Raw genomic sequence first — 27379 nt, 5'->3', positions numbered from 1 at the left:
AATCTTCAGATTGTACCCTGTGCTGTTTTCAGCCACAAGAGAGCAGGAATGAACACTTACTTATCTAAGTGGCAAAGTCTTTATGAAAACTTGAATTATACACCTTTTTTTTATCCTAACCAGGCTAGACTTACACCTTTGAATTAACATTCAACCTTTGTTTGCAACATCTAATAGTTTGAGAGGAGAACCTCATACTTCTCAATTCTTTGCTGAAAGAGCACAGAAAATGGGCATTTTTCAATGTAGTTTAATTTTACATTGTAACACTTTGTGATTGAAAAATCTTATGGAGCAAGAAATTATTCATTATGATTTAGATGAATTATTTTACCCAACACCGTCATGTCAAACACTACATGCTAATGTGATTAGTAAACTGGACCAGGGTGCTTTTCCAATAAAAAAGAAAGACCTTTGGGTTTCGACTGTATAAATGTGATTAAAGGTTGATATTCTTCTCTGTGATAAAATCAATTTGTTAATAATGAACTACTACTAATAATTAATAATTGATTGCAGAAAACAGGCGGTTGACATACAGTATGTTAAAGGTGCACAGCCCAAATCACACTCCAACCCTTTACAGATACACACATTCTCACATATTTTTAGTCTACATAGTTTTTGCAGTAAAAATAAAGCCATGTCATATAGTTTGTATGAAACCTCAAATGTATTTGTATAATGTGTTTGTTTTCTAAAGCACTTAGTGATGAGATAATCAAACATTACAATTATAATTCAAAAACCCAGTCTATCATTTTAACATTGTTATAATATTCCATCAAACACAAAGTCTACAAAGGTGCTTCTGCTTTTTGTTATAAGATTGGTTATGTAATGTTTTCACAATGCAATGCATTAACAAAGTAGTAAAAAGAAAATGCTCTTTAGTTAGATAATGTCTAATGGCTCATTCGCAGAGGAATACATCTTTGTTTTCTAATATGCAATTTGACAAATGAAAAGAAAACACTCTTTTGAAATATGTACTCCTGTATGTCCTGATGATTTTGTACCATCCATCTCCCTTGTTGGGTTAAGTGTACATTGAAATGTAGATCCACTGAAAATAAAGAAGAGACAGGTTATTAACGAAGTAGAACATATAAGCAATAATAGAATAATTTATCACAGGACATATAATTAAGTTACATTATGTAATTGTGTAATTCTAAGACAAGTATTTATTTTCTCTGTCTTCTAGATCAACAGCTGCGTGTGTAAAGTTCAAAGATGAATTTCTGACAAGAAGTATAAGTTATATTACCTCTGACTCTTGAAGATTCATGGCTTTTCCATTAGACAGTTGTTTAAAGATTCCTGTTGAGTAACACACAAATTGTGAATAAATTGCATCATCTTAAGCTTCATCATAAGCTTCATAAATTGTATATATAGACTAGACTTACTAATTGGGAACTGTTGATCTTTCCAATATGAAGATATGTATTTTATTTTAACATTTTACACAGCAAGAGTGGTGGACAGTTACTTCTTACAGTACATAGTGTCATTTATTGTCATCATTTGTCCCACTTGACTTCACTTACTGTACATGCAGTCCAAGCGAAGAATGAGACTGATGAAGCTCTCCAGCGTCATGTGTCCAGAGGAGGCCCCGTAGCACAGAGCCATCAAATTGAGCATGTCATCACTGATACTGACTCCTGTTAAACATACACACAGCAAGAGCTTAGGAGAAGTTTTGGAATTTAGTTTATTCTTCTAGCATTTTAGGGTAAAATCACATGTTTGCACAAGCCAAGTTCCATCTTACACAATTAGCCACAAATGCATGTCAGCATCAAACACAAACAAACACATTCAACCTTGTTTGGAAATATGCTGTCCATGGTCTGGCACTCCGCAAATCCCAGCAATATGCACAAGGTCTTGCGACATTTTTAACAATTTTCTGCAAACAATTATCAAACTGGAATAAATAGTTTCTGATTATACAAGTCAAATACAAATCAGGCTTCAATCTCCGAAAATAAATATTGTTCATCATTGTAACAATAGTGGAAAGGAGTTTGTTTCCCTAGCACCTATCATGTCAAACAGTGATTGCACCTAGGCTATGTATCACTCCGATTAACCATTATTAAAGTTATCAAACTAATTCAAATCTAATACATAAATCTAACTTTTAGGTGTTTTTCTCGATAGTGCTACATGGCATGGTGGGAAGCATTAAAGTAAAGGACACTTGGGGGCAGCAGAAACAAGCTGTGAACACATAACTGGCAAATTACTATCACCTTGTTAGCAAACAGTTGCCGACATATCGAGTGGATACAGAGCAGTTATTTGGAATTGTGTTTCTGGCCACCTGGCACATGTAAGTCAAATATTTAACCTGTTTTAGCTCTGTTTTGGTCTCCACCAATTCCTGGCGAAACTATCTAGCTCTTTAGCTGCTAAATGCTCCAGTATGTTAACCAGCTAGTCGCTAACTTTGCCTGTCTGCTGTTTAATGCTGAGCTTGTGGTGTAAATTGGGTTTATTTGAAATGTTTTGCTAAAAACAGCTGCCTACTCTGATGATGTTGTATACAATACGACTTGTATGAAGGTAGTGAGACTGAACCCAAACGTTAAGATTGCAGGCTGTTAAGCCAAAACAATGACCCCCCCTGCCGGAAACGTCTGGCACGTTTGCACATTATTACTCAAACAACTGTCGAGCAATTCATCTCTCGGTTTAGCTGTGACTTTAATACTATTGGTAGTAATGATGTTGAGCTCTTAATGCAGTCTTTTAACAACCTCTGCTCTTCTGTGTTGGACAAAGTGGCTCCTTTAAAGATAAAATCTAATCCCATTTGTAATGCCTCGCCTTGGATGACGGACAATGTGCGTTGTCTAAGGAGGAAGTGCCGTATGATTGAACGCCTGTGGAAATCCACTAGGCTTGAAGTACACCGTCTGTTTCTTAAGGAACTTATGCAGGATTTTAATAATTTAGTCAAGAAATCCAGGTCTGCCTATTTTTCTAATTTAATCTCTTCTTCCAAGAGAAACCCCAAGGTTTTATTTGATACCATAAATAATATTGTCTCTCCTCCTGCCATTATTACCAGAGTATCAATAATTATCAAAAAAATAATTTAACAACACTGGTCGACACACAGGTACTCAGTGATGCCAATACTGCCTACAATGAGATTTCTTTTAATAAGAGATGAATCTGACTAGTAATTGTTTTGCTGAACACACAAGTGTTTTCCCAAGAAGTTTGATTAGTCACTTTCTTAATTAATAGACAACCTTCCCCTGGGCAGGGCTTTGAAGAAGAAGTAAGGATTTAACATTTTGGAATATCCTTCAAACGGAAAAACCGGGCAAAAACCTGACTCCACCATCAAAGTTGCCCAAGATCGAACCATTGATCCTGCTTTGCTGTTCCAACAGTTCCTGATCATGTCGAAAACTGGACAGTTTTCACTGTAAGATGTAATGAGCTATGAGCTCTGCTCATTTCCTGCAGCCCTGTTCGAAGGCAAGGAAATCTTCTGTAAAGCCAACAAGCCCCAACTAGCACAGGCAGTCACTGAGTTCTCAAGAAAGAAATCTTACAAAACTATCCTGGATTCCATCCAGGATGGTTTTCACTGGAAAAGGTAATGAGCTATGAGCTCTGCTCATTTCCTGCAGCCCTGTTCGAAGGCAAGGAAATCTTCTGTAAAGCCAACAAGCCCCAACTAGCACAGGCAGTCACTGAGTTCTCAAGAAAGAAATCTAACAAAACTATCCTGGATTCCATCCAGGATGGTTTTCACTGGAAAAGGTAATGAGCTATGAGCTCTGCTCATTTCCTGCAGCCCTGTTCGAAGGCAAGGAAATCTTCTGTAAAGCCAACAAGCCCCAACTAGCACAGGCAGTCACTGAGTTCTCAAGAAAGAAATCTAACAAAACTGTCCTGGAGTCCATCCCACCAACTGAGCATTATGTTCTTGATGGTGTCTCCCTGGTTCACCGCTTGGCATGGAAAAAGGGTTACAGTTACGGTGCCATTGCACAGTCATATGCAGACTTTACCATACGCCATTATGGTAAAGCAACAGTCGTTTTTGATGGTTATAGCCAGTGGTGGAATGTAACGAAGTACAAATACTTTGTACTTAAGTACATTTTTCAGGTATCTGTACTTTACTTAAGTAGAATCAATAGTGCATACTTTTGACTTTTACTTTGTTACATTTTGCAGCAATTATCTATACTTTCTACTCCACTACATTTCTACAACGTTCCGTTACATTTTTTGATTAGTTTTTCTCCCTGCCAAAACGTCTTCCTGACCATCACAAGTTTGTCTCACTAGTGAAGTTTGGTTGCCATAGATATGGGGCACCGCCGATCCATCATCGGCTTCCAAGACAGCTCCGGTGCTCCAGAGCCCGGTCGCAGCGCCGCTGACCCTCAGTAATACAGCCTCCGGTAAAAGTGAAAATGAAAATGTTTTATTTTTTTATTATTCCTGTTTTTAAATCATAGTTGCCATCTATTTCTCTCCACAGTGTTGTTTACTTCTCCGCCAGGCTTCGTAACACGCGTTCATATCTTATTTATTTGGCTGGACCTCTTCACATCTGCTCCCCCTTTTCCACTGCTTCACACACTTTATTTGCTTACGCTCCCATGGTTAAAGGAAATAAAACTGTCTTAAAATACATCCATGAATAAAACCAACCGCATTCCGATTCTAACAACATATTTTCGTTTTATGCTGGTTAGGATAGGAACTTTTTTTAAAAGCCAGGCCTTGTTTGTGGTAGTGGACAGTATGGATACTGTCGAAGTTCAGCATCAAAATAACTGAACCACCCCTTTGTAAACCACGGGTCGCTAGACACAGTGCCCTCACTGACCAAGGTGCAAACTAACGAACTAACCAACCTTTTTTCTTATTTGCATATTACCATTTAAAATGGTAATATGCAAATATTCAGTACTCCCTCCACCACTGGTTATAGCGAAGGTCCTTCCATCAAAGACAATACGCATCAGAGACGTGGTGAAAACACTCACCCCATTGTTAACTTCAATGCAGAGACTGAGTTTGTGAGAAGAAAGGATGATTTCCTTTCTAGATCTTGCAACAAACAAGGACGTATCAATCTTATGACCGAGGAGCTAGAGAAGAAGGGCTGCACTGCTATCAATGCATCAGGTGATGCAGACGTTGACATTGTCAAAGCTGCAGTCAAAGCCTCAGAACATTAGCCCAAAACCTTGATAGGGGAGGATACAGACTTAGGGCGTTTTCACACCTGTAGTTCGTTTGCTTTGGTCCGAATCAGTTGGTGAGATAGTAAACTTGGAGCGATTTGCCCTTGGTCGGTTTGGTTTGGTTTGGTTTCACACCTGGAAAAATCCAAGCGTACCAAAATGCGTCATTACAAATCAGGCAAGAACGTCCAGCCCTCTTATTGGTCGGATATGTCTGGGGGAGGGAGCACGAAAGTAAATACAGGAAGAAGGTCCTGACTCCTCCTTCGCTCTGCCGGCGTCTGTGTCCAATTTTAGCGGCAGCTGGTTTGACCACAGAGATACGAGTGACAGACGGCGAGCTTGACCGCAGTCTATTTCTGTGAGAGAAACACTGCAAGCTGCTACAGTTTGCTGCTCTGCTGCATCACAGATTGCTAAACACACCTGACTACAGGAGACATTAGCTCAGACTTGCGGAGTACATATTAGTTGGTGCGGTTCGAGTACAGATCACGTTCTCACCACAAACGAACCGCTCCAGTGTTCGATTGAAAGCGTACCGAGACCACCTCTTCAAGCAGGTCTTGGTACGCTTGTTTGGTCTGCTTTTGGTGCGCACCCAAGTTCGATTGCCACGTTCTCACCTGCCTGCTGGAGAGGGACGGAGGGAGGGGATCGGCACTTCAACAGCGCGGCGCTGCACTCCAAGTGACACAAGCGCTTGTGCTGGTTGAGGATAAAAATGTCAAAAAGACAACAAAGTTTGCTTTTTCAAATACGCTGGCCAGTCGGATCCCAAACAAGCAAAAATCGTTTCTGCCGATCAAGAATGTGGAGACCACGGTGGGTTTTATGTTTTAATTGTCCGATGGATAGTTGCTGCTTTTGAAAACGATCGTTGCAGTGTATTTTTTTTACATTTCGCACCGATGCAGTGCACGTTCTGAAATAAAAATAAACATTGCCCTGATGTACACACAGCGTTGTTTAGGCTTTTTTAGTCAGAGTCAGAGAAGCATACGTAGGCAGGTGTAATTTTTGTTTTGGTTCCGTTACCTCCAACCCCCGTTTTGAGTCGCCGGATCCACCCCCCCTCTGCGCTCCGGGACCTCCCACTTTACAAATTAAGCACTGACTATAATCAACCTCTATGGGAGGAAGAGTGTGACGACTAATGGTAAATCTAGTGAAGGTCACAGTGCAAAAAAGTCTAAAAAATAAACCAGAATAAGAGGAAACAACTGAAGAAAATAGAAAAAGATATGTATAAATAAGAAAAGTATTAAAAAAAAGTATGAAAAACAAAAGGCAAAAAAACCAAAACGCATTATAAAAAATATTAAAACATCTGTAAAAAAAAAAATAAAACACAAAAAATAAAAGGGGTTAGCGGTACTGAGCCATCACATGGCAGCCCTGTTTTGACTAATTTTACAGTACCACACAGTTCTAATGAATTTATTCAAACATATGAGAAAGGAGAAATATGCAATTACTTAAGGGAAATTGTATTATTAAATTGTATGTAATTGTATTCACCCTTATTTTTCACATAAATATGCTTGTAACCAATTGCTTTAAAGCAGCCATATTATGCTCATTTTCAGGTTCATAATTGTATTTTAAGGGTGTACCAGAATAGGTTTACATGGTTTAATTTAAAAAAACCACCATATTTTAGTTGTACTGCACCGCTCTCTCTCACTGCTGCAGCTCCTCTTTTCACCTGGTCTCTGTTTTAGCTACAGAGTGAGACCTGTTTTCTTCTTCTTCTTCTGTACTATCTTTGATTGCACTTGCACATGCGCAGTAGCTCAGATGTAGATCATGTCAGCTAGCTAGCTCCATAGACAGGGCTAAAGAAAGGCTGTTTCTACAACTTCGGTCAGTTACAAGGCAGGATTAGCTGGGAGACTTCTAAATGAGGGTGCACATGTAAGTAGTTCTTTTGTAGATTATGGTGAACTTGTGTGTGTTGTAGAAGTGCTTTGCTATTGAGAACGAGGTAGCATGCTAGCGTTAGCATTAGCGTTAGCATGCTAACGCTAATGCTACGAGCTAATGGTTGCGGTTAGCCTGCTCGTTTCGGCTTGTGACGTCACAAGCCGTGCCGATTTTGAACAGCTCACCCAGAGACTGAAGGCAGGACACATTCAGAAACTGTATCTCACTGTAAACAGCATGGATGGATTTTTTTCAAAGTTTGTATGTGTGTGGAAGCACCAGAGACACAACATAACACCCCAAATCCCAGAAAAAGTGTTTTTTTCATAATATGGGCACTTTAATATATAATTGTACTTGTAATCACTTATCTATCATGCAAATATGCTAATTAGAATATTACATGGCCAAAAAATGTAATAGGCACCAGTATTCCTGGTCTAGGAGGAATACAAAGGAGTAATGGTCATTTTAAGGACCTGACGGCCGCCATTTTGAAAATGGGGCCTTTCTTGGAGTCAAACTTTTGTAAACTTTTAGTATGTTTTTAAGTACATCTGATACTACTGTGAACCACTGAGAAATCTTTTGTTAGAATTATTTTGGGGTCAAGCCATACTTGCAGCTGACTAGTAGGTGTGGTTCACTTTCTGTTAAAAGACACTGCTAACCCATTGAAAGATTAACCACTGCACCTTCAGGCTCATAAGAAGCTTCAGAGAGAAGAAGAAGCTATCATTGGTGCAAGACATGCTTCAACAGCTACCAAGTAAAACTGGAATCTATTCAAATATTTGTTCTGCAGAAATGATGTGATCATTGGCGCATCTATAGCTTATATCCCAGTATAGTAGGCGTGTCTCAATATCTGTGGAAAGATACTGCTAACCCATTTAAACAGTAACTACTGCACCTTGGATTTCATTAAGGTGGATATGTTTACTCTGTACCATTTGTGTTTTATTGTATGTATGTATGTTATCAATGTGTAACTTTGCTGCCTTCTTGGCCAGGGCACCATTGAGTTATAAGGCAAGGCAAGGCAAGGCAGCTTTTTAATTTTAATTTCAAAATTGTTTTGTTGTTCAACTAGGTCTATAGATTGGTCTCTAGACTTTATCCTTGCACTATTGGACCTATTTGCACTACCACCATGACACACTCTCATACTGAATCACAAGGTCAGTTCCTGCCCTGTCACTGCAAGCGTCTCATGCTTATACATCCCTTAGTACATTCATGTGGATTTTTTAGTTTTTATTTTAAGTATTTTTTCTTTTATTGTCCATGCTATTCATGTGGATTTGTTATTTTATCATCAAGCTACTGGGACCTTGAATTTCACCTTGGGGATCAATAAAGTATCTATCTATCTATCTATCTATCTATCTATGGAGGATATATTTATTCATAATTCAAATTGAAAGTCCAAAGAGAAAACGAAGCAAGATCAAATTAAAAATATTATTATTTTACTACGCTACTAGGAAAAACCATGCCATAATTGAATTTAAAAAAGAAAAAGGAAACTGAAAAGGCAAAGTTGAAATGTAAAATGATTTATCTTTTGAATTTTACATTTCGATTTAACATTTGGCTTTTCAGTTTAACATTTGGCTTTTCCCATTTTGATTTAACAATAGACTTTTCGATTTAACATTTGGCCTTTCCCATTTCGATTCAACGTTCGGCTTTTCCACTGACAGATGTCAAAAAGTGGAGGCGTGGCCCAAAGGCTGGTGGGAGGGTCTGAAACAAAAGGGGTGTAGAGGCACCTTATGGACAGCAGGGGGAGCTGACTGCTGGGAAATACAGTTGAGGAGCATCTGGCTTGCAGCTTTGCTACCAGGCTGGCTTGGCCTCTTGTTTCACATTAGATGATAGAAACTGATGACGTAGGCTAAACTCAAACGACATTTCATGCAAGTGAAGTTTTCATGTAATTACTGTAATTGGGCCCGTGTACTTTTTCATTCATTTGATTTCCGATTTTGAAACAATATCCAAATTTGAAAAAAGGGTCATTTTAAACCTTGTTAATATTGATGACAATGTGTTCAAATGGAAAACGAGCCATATTTCAGGAAATAAACTTGTCCATGATTCTATTGAGAGACTTCCAGCTGACAGCGGGGTCTGTGAGCATTTGGAGTTACCGTTATTATTTTTTGTGTCATCAATACAGAATTCAACCTCATTGGATGGGAATATACGTTGTTATAATGTGCTGCAAATTGTGCCAACCGAAACACCACAAACTGCTGGCTTTCAAGAATTCACCATCGAATTTGAAAAAAACACTTAGAGGTAACTGCATCTTTTTGTTGTTATCAAAAGCTATTTCTTATTTGTTTCAGTAACTTTATTAAGTTTACGTTAATGGTCAGTTACATTTGTTCTCCTGCTAGCAATGACAATGCCTTAATTGGTTCACTAGCATTTAGTTAAGTAACCCAAGTAACGTTAAGGTTTAGCGAGCATTCATTTTATTTGAAAATAATCTAATACTAGCTGATACAATATCTGCATGTATAGCTTTATATTTATACTATAACCTTTGTTTGCTGAAAACGAATTCAGTAACTTGATTTAGTATAACAGTGCTGTAGTAATGTTAACGTTACTCAAGGCCGTTCTTGTTTTCGAGACCACTTAAGTTAACGTTAACGTTACTTGGTCTTGTCTTAAACCTCTCAGACGTAAGTTAGAGGACTCATGGTTTCACTGGTTTTTCAGCACTCGAGGTTTAGGCAGCCAAGAGAGAGAAAGAGGAAGTGAGTCGTTGCTGTTGTTGCTATTTTCGGGATTCTGATTGGCTAACGTGGGCTTTTGCTTCTTGTTACACTGCCACCTAAAGGTGTGGCATGCTCTTGACGGCATTGACGGCATATATACACGGGTACATTTAAACGAACACTTTTCTAAAAACGTAGACGTTCTAAATGTCTGTTTATGAAAATAGCCGGCCACGTGTAAACATAGTCTGAGTATGTGCATTCACCAGCCTTTGATATTTATGCCTAGTCTAGTTTTTTGTCTCTGTACTTACCTGTCTTGTCCTGTTTCCTGACATGTCTAACTGGAAGATCTTTGTCCTCAGAAATAACCCACCTTTGGAATCATCTGCTACAAATAAGCCACGCCACACACTGGATCATCAAGTCTGCAGCCACACTGAGGAACACAGCCCAGACCCCAAACCATATTCGGACCAAGCACCCCCACTGCCAGCTCACACTCTGTTTCAATAAAATCTGATTCTGCGCCTGAGTTCTGTCCCCCACTCCTGACATAATCAGATTGGTTAATGTGTAAAAAAAAACAAAAACTCCAGATCTGTATTCAGATATACAAGTGTACTGAGATTTGTAAATGTTCTATCTGTAAATATTCAAGTTGGAGAAGTTGGAATAGGTTATATCTCCACAGTTCTGCGTCAGCGCTAGAGAATGGTAGGGCACTGTAAGGACGCTTTACCACTTTTTCTCCACTAGAAGAGCACCCTATAGGGCACTTCATCTCGTTTACTTTTTTCTTCATATTTATATCTGTACATAGTAGGCAAATTTTGTTTACCTTGTTCAGCTTTGTTGCCATTGTTTTAGCTGTACATTTCTGTGTATGTTGTGTGTGTACACTGAGAGCAACAAAAAGCCAGTGTCAAATGCCTTGTATGTGTTCAGTTCACATACTTGTCCAATAAAGCTGATTTTAATTCTAAAAATCTTCAGATTGTACCCTGTGCTGTTTTCAGCCACAAGAGAGCCAGAATGAAACACTTACTTATCTAAGTGGCAAAGTCTTTATGAAAACTTGAATTATACACCTTTTTTATCCTAACCAGGCTAGACGTACACCTTTGAATTAACATTCAACCTTTGTTTGCAACATCTAATAGTTTGAGAGGAGAACCTCATACTTCTCAATTCTTTGCTGAAAGAGCACAGAAAATGGGCATTTTTCAATGTAGTTTAATTTTACATTGTAACACTTTGTGATTGAAAAATTTCATGGAGCAAGAAATTATTCATTATGATTTAGAAAATAGCTAATGTGATTAGTAAACTGGACCAGGGTGCTTTTCCAATAAAAAAGAAAGACCTTTGGGTTTTGACTGTATAAATGTGATTAAAGGTTGATATTCTTCTCTGTGATAAAATCAATGTGTTAATAATGAACTACTACTAATAATTAATAATTGATTGCAGAAAACAGGCGGTTGACATACAGTATGTTAAAGGTGCACAGCCCAAATCACCTTCCAACCCTTTACAGATACACACATTCTCACATATTTTTAGTCTACATATTTTTTGCAGTAAAAATAAAGCCATGTCGTATAGTTTGTATGAAACCTCAAATATATTTGTATAATGTGTTTGTTTTCTAAAGCACTTAGTGATGAGATAATCAGACATTACAATTATAATTCAAAAACCCAGTCTATCATTTTAACATTGTTATAATATTCCATCAAACACAAAGTCTACAAAGGTGCTTCTGCTTTTTGTTATAAGATTGGTTATGTAATGTTTTCACAATGCAATGCATTAAAGTGCCCATATTATGAAAATGAAACACTTTTTCTGGGCTATTTGGGGTGTTCTTTTGTGTCTCTGGTGCTTCCACACACATACAAACTTTGAAAAAAAAACATCCATGCTGTTTAGAGTGAGATACGGTTTCTGAATGTGTCCTGCCTTCAGTCTCCGGGTGAGCTGTTCAAAATCGGCACGGCTTGTGACGTCACAAGCCGAAACGAGCTGGCTAACCGCAACCATTAGCTCATAGTGTTAGCGTTAGCATGCTAACGCTAATGCTAACGCTAGCATGCTACCTCGTTCTCAATAGCAAAGCACTGCTACAACACACACAAGTTCACCATAATATACAAAAGAACTACTTACATGTGCGCCCTCATTTAGAAGTCTCCCAGCTAATCCTGCCTTGTAACTGACCGAAGTCAGCCTTTCTTTTACTGTCTATGGAGCTAGCTAGCTGACATGATCTACATCTGAGCTACTGCACATGTGGGAGTGCAATCAAAGATAGTACAGAAGAAGAAGAAAAGAGGTCTCACTCTGTAGCTAAAACAGAGACCAGCTGAAAAGAGGATCTGCAGCAGTGAGAGAGAGCGGTGCAGTACAACAAAAATATGGTGTTTTTTGAAAATTAAACCATGTAAACCTATTCTGGTACAACCTTAAAATACAATTATGAACCTGAAAATGAGCATAATATGGGATCTTTAACAAAGTAGTAAAAAGAAAATGCTCTTTAGTTAGATAATGTCTAATGGCTCATTCGCAGAGGAATACATCTTTGTTTTCTAATATGCAATTTGGCAAATGAAAAGAAAACACTCTTTTGAAATATGTACTCCTGTATGTCCTGATGATTTTGTACCATCCATCTCCCTTGTTGGGTTAAGTGTACATTGAAATGCAGATCCACTGAAAATAAAGAAGAGACAGGTTATTAATGAAGTAGAACATATAAGCAATAATATACCTTTTATCACAGGACATATAATTAAGTTACATTATGTAATTGTGTAATTCTAAGACAAGTATTTATTTTCTCTGTCTTCTCGATCAACAACTGTGTGTGTAAAGTTCAAAGATGAATTTCTGACAAGAAGTATAAGTTATATTACCTCTGACTCTTGAAGATTCATGGCTTTTCCATTAGACAGTTGTTTAAAGATTTCTGTTGAGCAACACACAAATTGTGAATAAATTGCATCACCTTATGCCATAAGCTTGATACATTTGTAATATAGACTAGACCTACTAATTGGGAACTTTTAATCTTTCCAATATGAAGATATGTATTTTATTTTAACATTTTACACAGCAAGAGTGGTGGACAGTTACTTCTTACAGTACATAGTGTCATTTATTGTCATCATTTGTCCCACTTGACTTCACTTACTGTACATGCAGTCCAAGCGAAGAATGAGACTGATGAAGCTCTCCAGCGTCATGTGTCCAGAGGAGGCCCCGTAGCGCAGAGCCATCAAATTGAGCATGTCATCGCTGATACTGACTCCTGTTAAACATACACACAGCAAGAGCTTAGGAGAAGTTTTGGAATTTAGTTTATTCTTCTAGCATTTTAGGGTAAAATCACATGTTTGCACAAGCCAAGTTCCATCTTACACAATTAGCCACAAATGCATGTCAGCATCAAACACAAACAAACACATTCAACCTTGTTTGGAAATATGCTGTCCATGGTCTGGCACTCTGCAAATCCCAGCAATATGCACAAGGTCTTGCAACATTTTTAACAATTTTCTGCAAACAATTATCAAACTGGAATAAATAGTTTCTGATTATACAAGTCAAATACAAATCAGGCTTCAATCTCCGAAAATAAATATTGTTCATCATTGTAACAATAGTGGAAAGGAGTTTGTTTCCCTAGCACCTATCATGTCAAACAGTGATTGCACCTAGGCTATGTATCACTCCGATTAACTAATTCAAATCTAATACATAAATTTAACTTTTAGGTGTTTTTCTCGATAGTGCTACATGGCATGGTGGGAAGCATTAAAGTAAAGGCCACTTGGGGGCAGCAGAAACAAGCTGTGAACACATAACTGGCAAATTACTATCACCTTGTTAGCAAACAGTTGCCGACACATCGAGTGGATACAGAGCAGTTATTTGGAATTGTGTTTCTGGCCACCTGGCACATGTAAGTCAAATATTTAACCTGTTTTAGCTCTGTTTTGGTCTCCACCAATTCCTGGCGAAACTATCTGGCTCTTTAGCTGCTAAATGCTCCAGTATGTTAACCAGCTAGTCGCTAACTTTGCCTGTCTGCTGTTTAATGCTGAGCTTGTGGTGTAAATTGGGTTTATTAGAGATTTTTTGCTAAAAACAGCTGCCTACTCTGATGATGTTGTATACAATACGACTTGTATGAGAGTAGCGAGACTGAACCCAAATGTTAAGGTTGCAGGCTGTTAAGCCAAAACAATGAGCTGAAAGATGCTATATAGAATTTTTTTTTAAACAATCTGGATTTCCCAGCTGCAAATTGTAGGTAGGTAGGCTGCTGCAAATCTGGTCATTTTGGTCAACTTTGTTATGTTTCCCAGTGTTGTTTGGCACTGACTTGTAAATGGCACAGTCATTTAGTTCTGTTGTTGTAAGCCATTCAATATATTTATATTCAAGGGAATGAATGAATCCTAAACTGGTTTACCTGAAGCTAAGAAAGCATTCCTCAGCTCACTCAGTGACAGTGTTCCAGTTCGCGAAACATCAGTGTGGAAAAAAACGTCCTGGTGAATAAGAGAAAAGACCAACAATGATCAGGCCAATCTTCCATATCAATGTATTAATGGTAGAATTAAGAGGCTGCTATACAGTAATACAAAAACAGTTGTGTTTAACCTGGACTTGGTTTATTTTACCTTGTATGTGATGACCTTTCTCCACAAACGGACAAATTCCTCACCATTCAGTTTGCCGGTGATTGATGTCTAACCCAACATTAAGGTATAAGCGCTGTATATGTTGTTTCATGTCTTAGCCTGACCTTTAAATCTATTTGTGTGTTTAAAATAGACAAAAGGGCAGGCAGGTTTTGGCATTTTTTTCATGTGTATTACATAAGAAGATGGGTAACTCTGTAATAACATGCCACAATTATTAAAAAAAACACAAGCAAAATAGCCATCAGCCCAATGCGAAAGTTTCTCTTTTAAAGTAAAAAAAAGAACAATTCGTTCACAAATCTGACATCAATACATTACATATATTCTATGTAATGTGTAGCTACAATCATTGTGAGGTATTTTCTTTTAACATTTAAGCAGCTTGAATAGAGGAAAATTTAAAAAAGTATAAATCTATTATTTACAGGGTAAAATATACCAAATCATAATCAATGTCACATGCATCACAACAGGATACATCCATCAGAGCAACCATGCTGCGACAGGCATCAATGCTGAAGCCTCCAGATTTCAAGTCTCCTAAAAGATAAGAAGACAAATTTGTATGAGACATACTTTGGCCTAAACCTGGCAATATAGCAATGCACATATCATTTATTCATTAATTTATTTGTTGAGCTCTTATGCTGTTTGCCAAGGCTATTAATATTATTTGGGTTGTTATTTAACAGTTCAAACCTTTCAGGATTTTTTCATTTAGAAGCCTTTGAAGCTGCTCAGCATCCACTTCTTCATACTACAAATAAATAAAAACAAGGTATAATAAACTGTGGCAAACTTTCTTTTAAGCTTTCATTAGTTAGTCAGTAGACACACACACATATGTATTATCTATATGTATGTATTATATACACTATATACTGTGTATATATATATATTACATTAGTGATAAGAAGTACACTATATACATAGTTATTTGACTGAGTTCATATAAAAACATTGATTACTGCAGTTAGAAAATGGATAGATTTTTAATACATTTTTAATAAGAGGTTCCAAATAGTAATCAAACTCAATAGAAATGTGCTAGTTAGCAAGTATACAAATATTACCTTGTCGGAGTATTGGCTGAAAAGCTTTCTCTTATTTTCGTCTTCCTGAACATTTATGACTTTTTTGAACTGGGAAATAAAAGAAGAGGAATTGAAAGAGAAAGTCATTTTACCCCAAATAAAATTTGTCAAAGCATATTTCACATAAAGTATAAGAAAATGTAACACAATATCAGTATAATATGAACATCATCAACATATGACGTTAAATTTCGCGCACCTTCCTGACTGGCTCATGCTTATGGTCAGCAGAATTCTCACTGTCAGGAAAGACCAAAGACATTCCAAATTGGATTATTGTTTTTCAATCTTTCCAAATATAAAACACCAGTAATCTGCAACATATGCCATGCAGATTATTTTGGGATGATTTTGCATCATGGTGTCATGTCTGTCATTTTTAATACAAACAGTGAGACAAGCAGTGGGTGGTGAAGAGAGTGAGCTTACTAGCCGTGGGTCTCTTCCTTGGAGAGGATGGTCAGGATGAAGGAGGATATCTCATTGGGATTGAAGGTGGATGGCACAATCACGTATTCACCAGGCTTTAGCAAAAGGAACTCCATCACATCACGTGCATTCATGTAGGTTTTAGTTTGGGCAACAGGCGCGTGGCTGCTGAAGAAAGAGGCTGGGAATTTTCCCTTCTGCGCCTTGTACTGTAGTAAAAAATATATTATTTTCAGTTTTCTGCAGTTTATATCATTTACCTGAGCTGCACAATGTGGATGGAGAAGGTTTACTATGGGATAGGGATTAAGATAAAAAAAAATGTTTCTTACGTTGTCCTTCACCTTGAGGAAAATCAGTGGAAGATGAGTTCATTTTAGGGACAACAAAACATGAATTCAATAAATGAGTGTCAAATTTTCAGTTAAAATCATGTATTATTATTGTATGCATACATACAGTTCCTGCAAATAAAAGCAGACTCTGAATTAGCCTTTAGCATTGCTAGCCGACTGTTGTCTAGTCTATATCTTTGACGTTTCACTTCCGCGATTGCTCCGGTGCTGCAGCAAATTCTGCCGGATGCATGTCCTAGAATATGGTTCCTAAGCCTTCTAACCCTAATTAAGTCACTTATTCATTCTCTTATTATTTCTATTCTTCTGAAATTCTTACAACCCACAGTTATTCTTATTGACTTACAGCCACACGTGTGGAATCATACAAGTGAAGCTGGCATTTTGTGAAAGGCACATATCGTGGTCATCCCATTTTAGATTTTATTTTTTAGACATTTTCTCTGCTCCAGCAGTAGTATTCCCATAAATTCAACATGGCACTAAATGCTCTGTGGTCTACACCAAAATTCTATGTTGTTTTTTTACTTAAACTGACAACTTCTATATAATATTACAAAGGCTAATATTTACCTCAAATACAGCGAGACCAATGTGGAGATTTTGGACCAGGTGTCTGTTCCTCTTGTCAGACTTTTGCATGAGAGATACCAGCACGTTTTTCTCTCCATCTGTCTCCAAATATTCACCGTCAATCTTGACCCGAAACTGAGGATTAGTCCAGAAACTGTCTGGAAGACAAAGAGAGGAGTAACATATTTTTGCATTGTATCATGTGGCAAAGAGTAGGGTAAGTGATTTGATTATCAGGTTTAAAATTGAATGTTTTTTAGTTATTACTAATGAACTGAAAAACAATCTCACTAAGTTTGAATTGTTCTCAAAATGTCAAATGTTATCTGTTATTGAATCTACAGTATCATCGCTTGCATCAGTAGAGGATTTGTGAGTTTTTATATTCTGTACTATATAACAAAGTAAAGTAGTTGAATAAGTTTTGTAATTTACACAAACAGCATGCTACTCTGCAAATAGTGATTTTACAAACAAGCCTAAATAAAAGCTGTCAGTTTATTTTTTTGTTTATCTTAGTCTGCCGCGAATTTTGAAATTTGAACAAATTCTTGTAAAGTTAGCTGCTGGCGTAAACACACCAGCCTCTCCTCTCTACCAGCGCTAAATCCAAACACAAACATTGTGACACAATTCTTTTTATTGCAAATTTAAACTGTCCTGCTTTTACAGCATGATGTTAATTATTGATGTGACTGTGAGCAAGGTTTGCTTATTAGATACGTCCGTATCTAATCTAATCTTAAGTGTGTGGAACATATGTATCATTTGAGAGGAATTGTTAATAAAGCAAATTAGGTTAATAATTTGATAACTTGTTGCCCCTTTGGACCTGTTGTAAGTGACAGCATTTCAAGATCTCGGTCCTAACTCAGCTGGGATCATAACTGAAAAAACAATGGCTGAAGCTACGGAAATAAAAACAAGTTTGACAGTGCTGCACAGTTGCACTGATAACTTGAGCATCTGGGCTCTTGAAGCTAGTTCCATTACTGCTTTAGTCTCTTAATTTTTTCAACATGGATTTCTCATAAATCCATACATTATATTATATATTATAAGATAAGAAGAGAACTGTGGTTTTCATAAATATTAAGTGTAGATAATGGCCCTTGCCCAAAACACCTTGGTGCAGAATTTCAGTGATAATCTATTTGTTCAGTACAGACATACTATTATTATTTGTATTATTAACAATGTGTTCTATAATTTATAATTATGGTTTATTCTAGTGTTTATTTATTTATTTTTTGAAGGCTCGAAGGGAGTTGGGAATATGAAGGATGATCTGGTTGTTGCTCCACTCTCATTTAGTCCAGCTTTCTCTGTGCAGAACTCTCCCCTGCTGCATTTTGCTTTTACTTTTGAATAAGTAACTTCCTAGACAAAAGGCAAATACAAATCTAAGAGGGTTAAAAGGATATTCACGTCTGTTGCAGTGACAGATTGTCAAATTGTGGTTAATGTTGATATGGCAGATGCCACGTACTAGAATTTATGGTGTTATCAAACACATGGTATGACAAATAATACCAGGTCTTATTAAATTTGAGTCCAGACATCCTGGAATTACCTTTATTATTCATGCAACCCCCAGCAGTTGTTCCTGCAACCCATCTGCCCTCATACATGGAGGTCTTCCAGTGAGAGGAATTTCCATCAAGGAAGTCGGGATATAGGGAGCAGATGTCAAGATCCGAGTAGAACTTACAGAAGTCTTCCAGCGTCATCCTGTTGACATTAGATATTGATTTAGGATAATGTCATTTTTTCCCTCTGGATGTGATGCTGAAACTAAGAAACCCTGACCTTGAGAAATACAGTATACGATTCATAAAGATAAATATATTCCGTCTGTTTCAGTATGGGTTAGAAGTACTTTTATTATTAATCCCTCTTGGGAAATTTCATTTTTTTAGGAGTGTAGATGGAATCTTTTACATTCACAACACAGCAAACATACCTACTGTACGTCTACTACTAAACAACAGCTCCCTCTGTGTATTTGTGAATTAGTGAGTTTGTGAAGGAGCGACAAACAAGCAAGTTCTTCAAGGTGCTTTCACAGTATTTTCACAATCCTGTAACAGACAACTGTCATTCTTTTCTACACAGTATGCATGCTGCGTTTTACCTAGCATATGCTAGATATATTTGTGATTTTAGTGTGACATCACACTAAAATCACAAATATATCTTAACCGCCACAGTAAAATCTATTTAAAATAGAAATTGGCTCAATTTTTCTAATGTTTAAATATGTTATATTTTATAATGCTACATAAGTAGTACTGTTTTATTTGTTGCCATTGTAAAGCATTGTTTGGGAATATCTTACTTTTTAAATACATAGCATAGTTTTTATAGTAGTTATTTTGTATGGTGGGTATGAGTGGGACAGAAAACATCCAGATGCTTAGAAAAGTTTCTAACATTGGGTTGAATTTGCTTACCAAAACTCTCCATCATCATCCACTGATTGGCACATTTCACAATCTTTAGCACTCACGGTTTTCCACAGAGATGACCTTGAAAACAGTTTGTGAAGCAAGAAGGGAGATAATATTTCATTATGAGTTGTTTTGAGGCATTCAGAGGCAAGTTCTAACATACGTCCTGAGGCTTAGATAACGCTGCCTCTCAGTTTTCTTCTCAACACATATAGTATGCAAATACAGTACAGGTGGTATTTTCTGTGAATGAAAAAAACTTGTTTTAAGTTGCCTTTAAGGCAGGACATTACAGCAGATTACTGGACAGTTTCACAGGCTTCTCATGCACCTCTTCCAAATGACCTGTTTAAGTCTTTTATGTGTACTGTAAAAGAAAAGCAGAAGATCCCTGGCTGTTACCAACCTGGTGGCTTTCAGCTAAAAGTAGATGAGTAATGAGCATTGTTGGGTTGTGGCTGAGGCCTAAGATTTTCATTGCCAACAACTGCTTCTCTGCAATTGTTGCGCACATGATAAGAATATTAAAGACATGACGTGACAATAAATACATCTTCACTTATCTTGTCATTAGTACAGAGTTTGGTCTAGACCTACTCTATCTGTAAAGTGTCTCGAGATAACTCTTGTTATGATTTGATACTATAAATAAAATTGAATTGAATTGAATTGAATTAGAAAATAATCAAAATATTTCTGCAAATCAGAGTCATGTCTCTGTGAGAGAGTCAATGAGTGGCAGTCGTACTCACTGATCACTCCAGTCTCCAGTCCACTCTCCTTGGCCCCAGGGGTTCCACAAACGCACCAGGTTTACTGGTTTCCCTCGGCTTATCATCTGACCAGCAATCATAAACAGAATGTATTCCATTAATCATTTGCAAAGGTATGCTTCTGTAGGAGTTTAAAAACCTGATTGCTAGCTGTTGATCATACAATCTTCATGATAACCTTTAGATACATGTTTGTTGTGTTGTTACTTCCAATTCCAAGTGCATTCTTAAGCATAATTCTTCACCTGTTTCACACCCGTGACAGTGTAGGCATGGCCTTGGATCAATCCATTTGGCAATTTGTTGTTGGCAGGTGTCTCCTACAAGCCAGAAACATTTGTCGTTAATAAAAGTTGACTGACAAAAAAACAATGCAGTATATGTGTTGTAGACACAACAGTGATTTTCATGTCTCCGTTACAATAAACGAAAATGGATGTTAGCTAATGGCTATAACATTATTTCAACATTTTGGGAAATCCACTTTTTGCTTTAGAGTTAGATAGTATACTCTCGTGTCTGTACTTAAATGTGAAGATACAGACGACAGCTAGCTTAGCACAAAAACTGGAAACAGGATGCTCTCGACCATGAGAACTGGATACTGGACCTTAAGATAGCGCCCAATTTTTAAAATAAAAACTTGCTAAGCCAGGCTAGTTGTTTCCCCGTTCCAGTTTTTGTGCTAAGCTAAGCTAACCAACTGCTGGCTGTAGCTTTATATTTCATAGACAGAAATGACAGTGGTAACATTTTTTGAAGAAGAAATGTCTTTCTTTCCGCCAAAAGTTTCTTCAGCTTTAATGGCTAAGTAAGTGTGGACACAAATAATGTAAACATGTCTCTTCAACAATTTGTGCAGGAAGAATATGAACCCATCAAGTGACCAGGCTTGCTCTGGCTCTTTTTGCCTCCAGTGCAGCTCTTCACTTGAGGAATATAACTTCAATTTCAACATGTATTTTTGTTCAAGTTGAAGTTCAGTTTATTCTTCAGCATCTTTCTAACTAGTCTATGGCCCTGTTCAGACCTGCTAATAACATACGTCCTAAGTGATCACAAGTGGACAGCTCTATGTACAGGTGGGAATATTACCCGAGATGTATTGAGGATGGATTGAGACCCGATCGCTCATACCACATTCTGAGGTGGTCATGCCAATGTGTCCTGGCCACATTGAAGGACCGCCTACTCAACTGACGTCCTGTGCATAAGCGGAAGTATCAACTCGTTCTCACTCCCAACTCGTAAAATACGGACGCTTGGTCGGTGGCTCTCAGCATCAGGTACGACGCAAAAAGCACCCTTCAGCGTATGTATGGAACGCACCAGGCAGAGCAGCACGACCTTGCCGCTGTAAGATGACGTAGTATTAAGAGCGACAACGATAGCGAGTAGAATGAAAGACCGAAATGCTGCGTAAGGAGGGTGGTTGGGGTGGTGGATGGGTCAAACAACATAGGACTTTGACCCAGGAGACATGGGGTTCGTGTCCCGTTCTTGTGCTGTGTGTCACTGAAACGTACATTTTATAACCCCATCCACAATCTTTTCCTAAACCTAACTGTCCCATTCTTGTGCCATATGTAAGTCGGTTCCCGACCCAGAGCGTCAAAAGTGACGTCAAGAGTCCCGGCGCTAAAGGAGACTTTCAGCCTGAATAACAAACGCCAAAGGACTCACTTTTAGTGAGAATAACAAACGCCAAAGGCAAATGACCAAGCGTCCGTATTTTACGTGATGGGAGAGTGAGAATGTGTTGGAAGAACATACTCATTCGGTTGCTTTGTCCACGATGCCACAGGTAGCTCTGTGTATTTGAGCTGTTTTATTTTTATTTTTAAACATATTTGAAAGTATTTTTTCATATATTGTATTTGTCATCACAGAAACCACTGAAAGTGAATTTTGTGTTTTGGATGTTATTATCATACTGTCAGTGATGTGTCGGTGCTTTAGTTCCAGTAGAATAAAAAATAAAAACTATACAATATACTATAAGAGCATTTGGAAACAAATGACTTGGTAAAGTGAGATGACAAAAGAACCAGCCATGGTTGGTTTTGTGTGGTATATTTGTGCTTACCCCTTGGGGTGTGCCACAGCCCATCAGTGACTTGGATAGGCCAGCTCTGCACATTAGCGTCCACAGGTTTGCAGGGGGATCTGACAGATTGATACACATGTGAACACCACCTGTGAAGTCCATCATAGCCTCTGCAGGAGTTCCAGCATTCATGTCGGTATAGGAACCACACACTCTGACACAAATGGATGTGATATTATTGTTACAGATACTCCAGATATAGGACAAAACTCATGCTAACAAAACAAATATGTCTGAGAAATGATGTGCTTTTGTTTTCATACTTGGCATAGGCTTTCTCCATCAAAGCAGGCCAGAACTCATTTTGGTCTTTAGAGTGAACAAAGATTAGTTTCCCATTGATTGTCGGTAGCATGTCATCAATGACAACTTCCATCCACCTTCCAAATCTCCAGAACTGAATTCGTTAAAAAAGATGAGAATATAAAGGTTGATAAGTAAAAAAAAAAAGAAAAAAGATCAATTTACAAGTAAAGCATGGCACTGTATGTGTCATGACTGAAGTTAAATGTCAATGTGTGGTCAGTCATTATTTTTAGGTGTGCAAAAATATTTCTTTTTCACATTATTCACAGTAAAAAATGAATTTCAGCTAATTAAATTGCCAAAATGTTAAATGCAGTCCATAAGAATGTGGAAAGTGACATCACATACTCAGCACAGTAAGTCTGACTTCAATCAATGTTCAATGAAAATATAGCACTTAAAATAATAACCAGTTATGCTAGTATATGTTAGTATTTACCCTGAAGTGGAACAGCCCGCAGTATTTCTCATCAAAGTTTTGCTCAAGAGGAACAACTTGTCCAAGGATGTCGTCCTGGAATGTTAGAGCTCCAATAGATGCAAGAAACCAGCAGTTTCCTGAGTAAAAAAAAATTGTTGTTAGAGAGACAAGAAGGCATAACAGTAAAAAATTATGAATAAAGAAATTTCGCTACCAAGTACTCCTTGAGCAAAGTCAAACCTGGAGACCCCATCAAGTACGAAGGCTGGACAAGGAGCAATTTTCTGAAACGGAGGGAGTGTTAACAAGTCAAAAACGACTTTGAAAAAAGAGGATAGGTTCACATTTTATATCTAATACAATACAATTACTAATGATTCTTTATATGCAGAAATGTGCATGTGAGTATTTTATTAGCATAGACATAAAAAGAATATTGCTAATATTGCTAGTTATTGCTAATATGATCACATAATGTTTTTTTCACAGGAGATCTGACCACACATACTTTATCATTTGTTCTTCCAGAGCTAGCTAATCTGCAACCAAGACACTTAGTTTTTTAGTTATTAATAATTGGATATTATTATTTTTGTACTGTTATCATTTTAGGATATTTAAGGGAGGGCGTTGCAGTTTTTTCTAAGTCAGAGGAAGTACCAAAGAAACTGTAATAATAGTGGGGAGGGCCACGACATTTTAAAAAGTAAAATACAAGGTTTAGCCCCCCCACACGACACCAATACTTTGTGTACAGTACGGTCCCTAAACATACACTATTAAAATGGTGTGTTGAAGAAATGTCGTTTGTTTTTTGAACTTCTGGTTTTCGTATAGCCTCAATCAGCAACTAGTATAGCAGTCATTCAAAAAATGTAAAAAACAAAACAAACTTGTGTTTGTGCTGTTACATACATAGCCAGACACTTACCTGTGTTTGCACTGTGGGAAGCAAATCATTTGAACAGAGGGACAACATGCCATTTTCACTCTAACCTGCAATCAGGTTGATTTTGAACTCAGAACCTGAGTCGACAGTGCTACACAGTGAATCACTGAAAGATGTTATCTCGGCTATATCGGTTTAGTGGCCTGCTGGTGACAGACTACGACGAATAACATACATGATTAATGTATGACATTTACTGTTATATGGGCTCTCTTCTGTTTCTGTTTAACCCGTGCAAAGCACTCACCTCTGGTCTCAGCCACACAACACGGGCCAGGTCAGAGGGTCTCAGTATCCCTTGGCCGATGGAGTTCCTGTCCGGGGGGAACGTTTGATCGATGTATTTTACTCCTTGGGCGACACAGCACTGTTTCAGCTCCTGGTAGTCTTGGTTGAAGAACCTGTCAGGGTTGGTGAAGCTACCATAACCGTGTTGCTTTTGACGAGCCTCCATAATGTTCAGACACACACCGGGAGGAGGCATTGCTGCAGTGTTTGGGCTCTGTTAAGTAAAATAAGATGCAGAACCATTTTGACATTTACAATTATTTTGCATACAAATTTGAGAGATGGTCGAGAAATCAAAGGAAATCAGAACTATCACGGGGCTTTCTTTTTTTCTGTCAAAGGGGTTTGCTTACAAGCTACTGAGCCTGGTCAGCGACCTCAGTCTAGGCGGTGGTTATGCACCTTAAGTCTGGTTGCCACCCGTCATAAACAGAAAAAAAAGAAGAAGCGACCTCACTGCACCATATAGACTGTATAAAATAGGACAGCACAGATGGCAGAGAGTGATAGGTGGATGGGAAGGTAGGAAAAAAAGTAGGTCAGAAACTGACAGGTTTAGGAATAGAATGTAAATTGCTCTGATATTCTGCCTAAACAATGTTTCACACTTTTACAAAATGATACTATAACTTTGATAAGCGTTTTAGTGTTCAGAGCAAAGGGTTGTCTTAGTTATATTTTATTTACAGTTTGTTAAAAAATATCAATCAGATCTTGTAGTCTAACCACTGAGCCACTAAAATTAATGTTGTCTGCACTCCTAAAAAAAATATAAAATAGATGACAAATGGTGTCACATTGTATGTATGAAATCTACAAATGAAATGCAAATAATAGGCTAGTCTAATTTGAAAATACTATTGCTTTCAAATCAGTATTTAAAAGTTATATATTATGAGCAAGAATATTATTCATCATAGTATTATTATGATGGTATGGGCACACCTCTGTTTTTGTACTGCAGCCATCTAGGATCTTTTCTTAATCAAATTAAGTCTAAGATTATTTTTAAGTAATAAGAAATGTAATAAATCAGTTGTGAGGAGGAGTAAAAGTAAGTTTTTTTGTTGTTGTTATCTTTCACTTAGGTCCAACATTTCATATTCATATTATTTTATTACTATTCAGTGACCGTTGTGCCCTGTAGAAACATCTGCATTTAATTTGTCACCTGTCTGTATCAGATACGTAACAACAACTTTCAAGAGACAAGTGACTTAGAACTATACAAAAATCACTGCAGTCCAAAAGAAAAACTATTCTTCCTGTAATTTATAAAACATATTACCATCAATACTATTAGTAAAATAAATAGTAAAAGTATATTTGAAACAATATCTTCATAACATATCACTTTACAGTGCAAAGTGCAAACGTACAGCATTTATTCCTTAGAATACCCTGTCACTATAGACAACACTTCAGTCTCTTAAAATGTAAACTAGAACATGTTATTATGCCTGATTCTCTGCAGCAAAAGTTATTGCACTATGCTAGGCTATATGTCAATATGCAGCAATCTGCTAAAATGTGAAATCTGAATCAACCACTTTTGAAGATCTTACCTCAACAACTCGAGAGAGAAAGTGTGGTTGGACCTGCGGGTAAGAGACGGAGAGGCTTTGTCTGTAAATGCCTGAGGCTACCTTGGCTGACAAGGAACTTGTGTTTCTTAACAACTTATCTTTATCTTTGAATAAACACTGCCTGCGGTCACCTGCAGCGTAATCTAGTACGGCTCTAACGTTTATTGTCAGGAGATGTTTCCTTTCACACTTCTCAAGAAGTAGAGCTGTAGTGCCAAACTCCATTTCTCCAGAAGGACGAAGTCCATTAGAATTTTATTGGATTTTTAGTGCCCTATATCTGTCATACCTAAATAACAGAAGAGGGCAATTCCCAATTGCTCCAACAATGACATATAAGATCGTTCTATTTAACGGTCACACTGGCAGTTTTAAACATGCAACCGCGGTGGAAGTTGTAATCATGTCACCGTAACACATGACCATTTGATTTAACGTTGTGAAACGGAACTACTTAAGTTTAGGTTTAGGCAACAAAAAGACTTAGTTAGGGTTAAGAAAAGATCATGGATTGGCTTAAAACAAGTCACGGACTTAGGTTCATAACAAAGTCGGTTAAAGCAACACTATGTAACTTTTCCCGCTTTGGTCCCCTTACAGGTTGTCTCATTGGAACTACAGCTGCGCTGTTGTTTAACCCTTAAAGGGGCAAGCATAAATAAATTTGTTGGAAAAATTATTCATTGCTATTTTTTAATGTATATAGACTAAAATGACACAAGTTCATGTTTTTTTGCTATGTTTAGACGGAAACGATCTGAAGAGAAAACGCAAAAGTAGCATTGCATTCTCACTTTTTATTTTGCGTTTAGACAAGCGTTATGGGGGGGGGAAATCTGCGTGCATACGGTGCCGCAAAAGTGTGTGAAATGTGATCCACCAAGTCCGCGCGCCTGCGTAGAACCTTCCTTGTACTTGTCTCCCTCTTTTCCTCCTCTCTCCCTCTCCTCTCCCTAGTAGCGTGAAGCGAACAACAAAAGCTGACAATTTTAAGCTTAGAATTTTAATAGAAAAAAAAGAGAAAGACAGAGAGAGAGTTCCTATTTTTAGCCTGAACTCATTTTGATCTGGTTTGTTTATCCATCCATCCATCTTCTTCCGCTTATCCGGTAACGGGTTGCGGGGGTAGCAGCTCCAGCAGGGGACCCCAAACTTCCCTTTCCCGAGCCACATTAACCAGCTCCGACTGGGGGATCCCGAGGCGTTCCCAGGCCAGGTTGGAGATATAATCCCTCCACCTAGTCCTGGGTCTTCCCCGAGGCCTCCTCCCAGCTGGACGTGCCTGGAAAACCTCCCTAGGGAGGCGCCCAGGGGGCATCCTTACCAGATGCCCGAACCACCTCAACTGGCTCCTTTCGACGCGAAGGAGCAGCGGCTCTACTCCGAGCTCCTCACGGATGACTGAGCTTCTCACCCTATCTCTAAGGGAGA

The 27379-nt window shown here is 37.8% G+C and overlaps 1 protein-coding gene and 1 long non-coding RNA gene across 2 annotated transcripts; both read right to left on the bottom strand.

The window, feature by feature from the left end:
* Positions 1-810: 810 nt before the first annotated feature.
* Positions 811-1670, bottom strand: LOC116042430. Its single transcript, XR_004103224.2, has 3 exons — positions 1557-1670; positions 1274-1326; positions 811-1069 (listed from the first exon to the last, which is right to left on the bottom strand). It is a non-coding gene; the product is annotated as an uncharacterized LOC116042430 (long non-coding RNA).
* Positions 1671-12418: 10748 nt separating this feature from the next.
* Positions 12419-26096, bottom strand: LOC116042529 (calpain-8-like). Its single transcript, XM_031288725.2, has 22 exons — positions 25928-26096; positions 24322-24576; positions 23340-23409; positions 23144-23262; positions 22662-22795; positions 22378-22552; positions 20537-20611; positions 20271-20356; positions 19522-19596; positions 18642-18799; positions 17069-17226; positions 16472-16483; positions 16140-16348; positions 15910-15949; positions 15690-15758; positions 15316-15373; positions 15095-15156; positions 14593-14661; positions 14382-14460; positions 13098-13214; positions 12820-12872; positions 12419-12616 (listed from the first exon to the last, which is right to left on the bottom strand). Exons 2-22 carry the CDS (start codon positions 24556-24558, stop codon positions 12590-12592), a joined length of 2082 nt encoding a protein of 693 aa, XP_031144585.1. The 5' UTR covers positions 24559-24576; positions 25928-26096; the 3' UTR covers positions 12419-12589.
* Between the last annotated feature and the right edge of the window lie 1283 nt (positions 26097-27379).

This window comes from Sander lucioperca, chromosome 18 (genome assembly GCF_008315115.2).
Source record: "Sander lucioperca isolate FBNREF2018 chromosome 18, SLUC_FBN_1.2, whole genome shotgun sequence".
Taxonomy (NCBI): domain Eukaryota; kingdom Metazoa; phylum Chordata; class Actinopteri; order Perciformes; family Percidae; genus Sander; species Sander lucioperca.
This window is presented reverse-complemented; position numbering and strand designations above follow the sequence as displayed.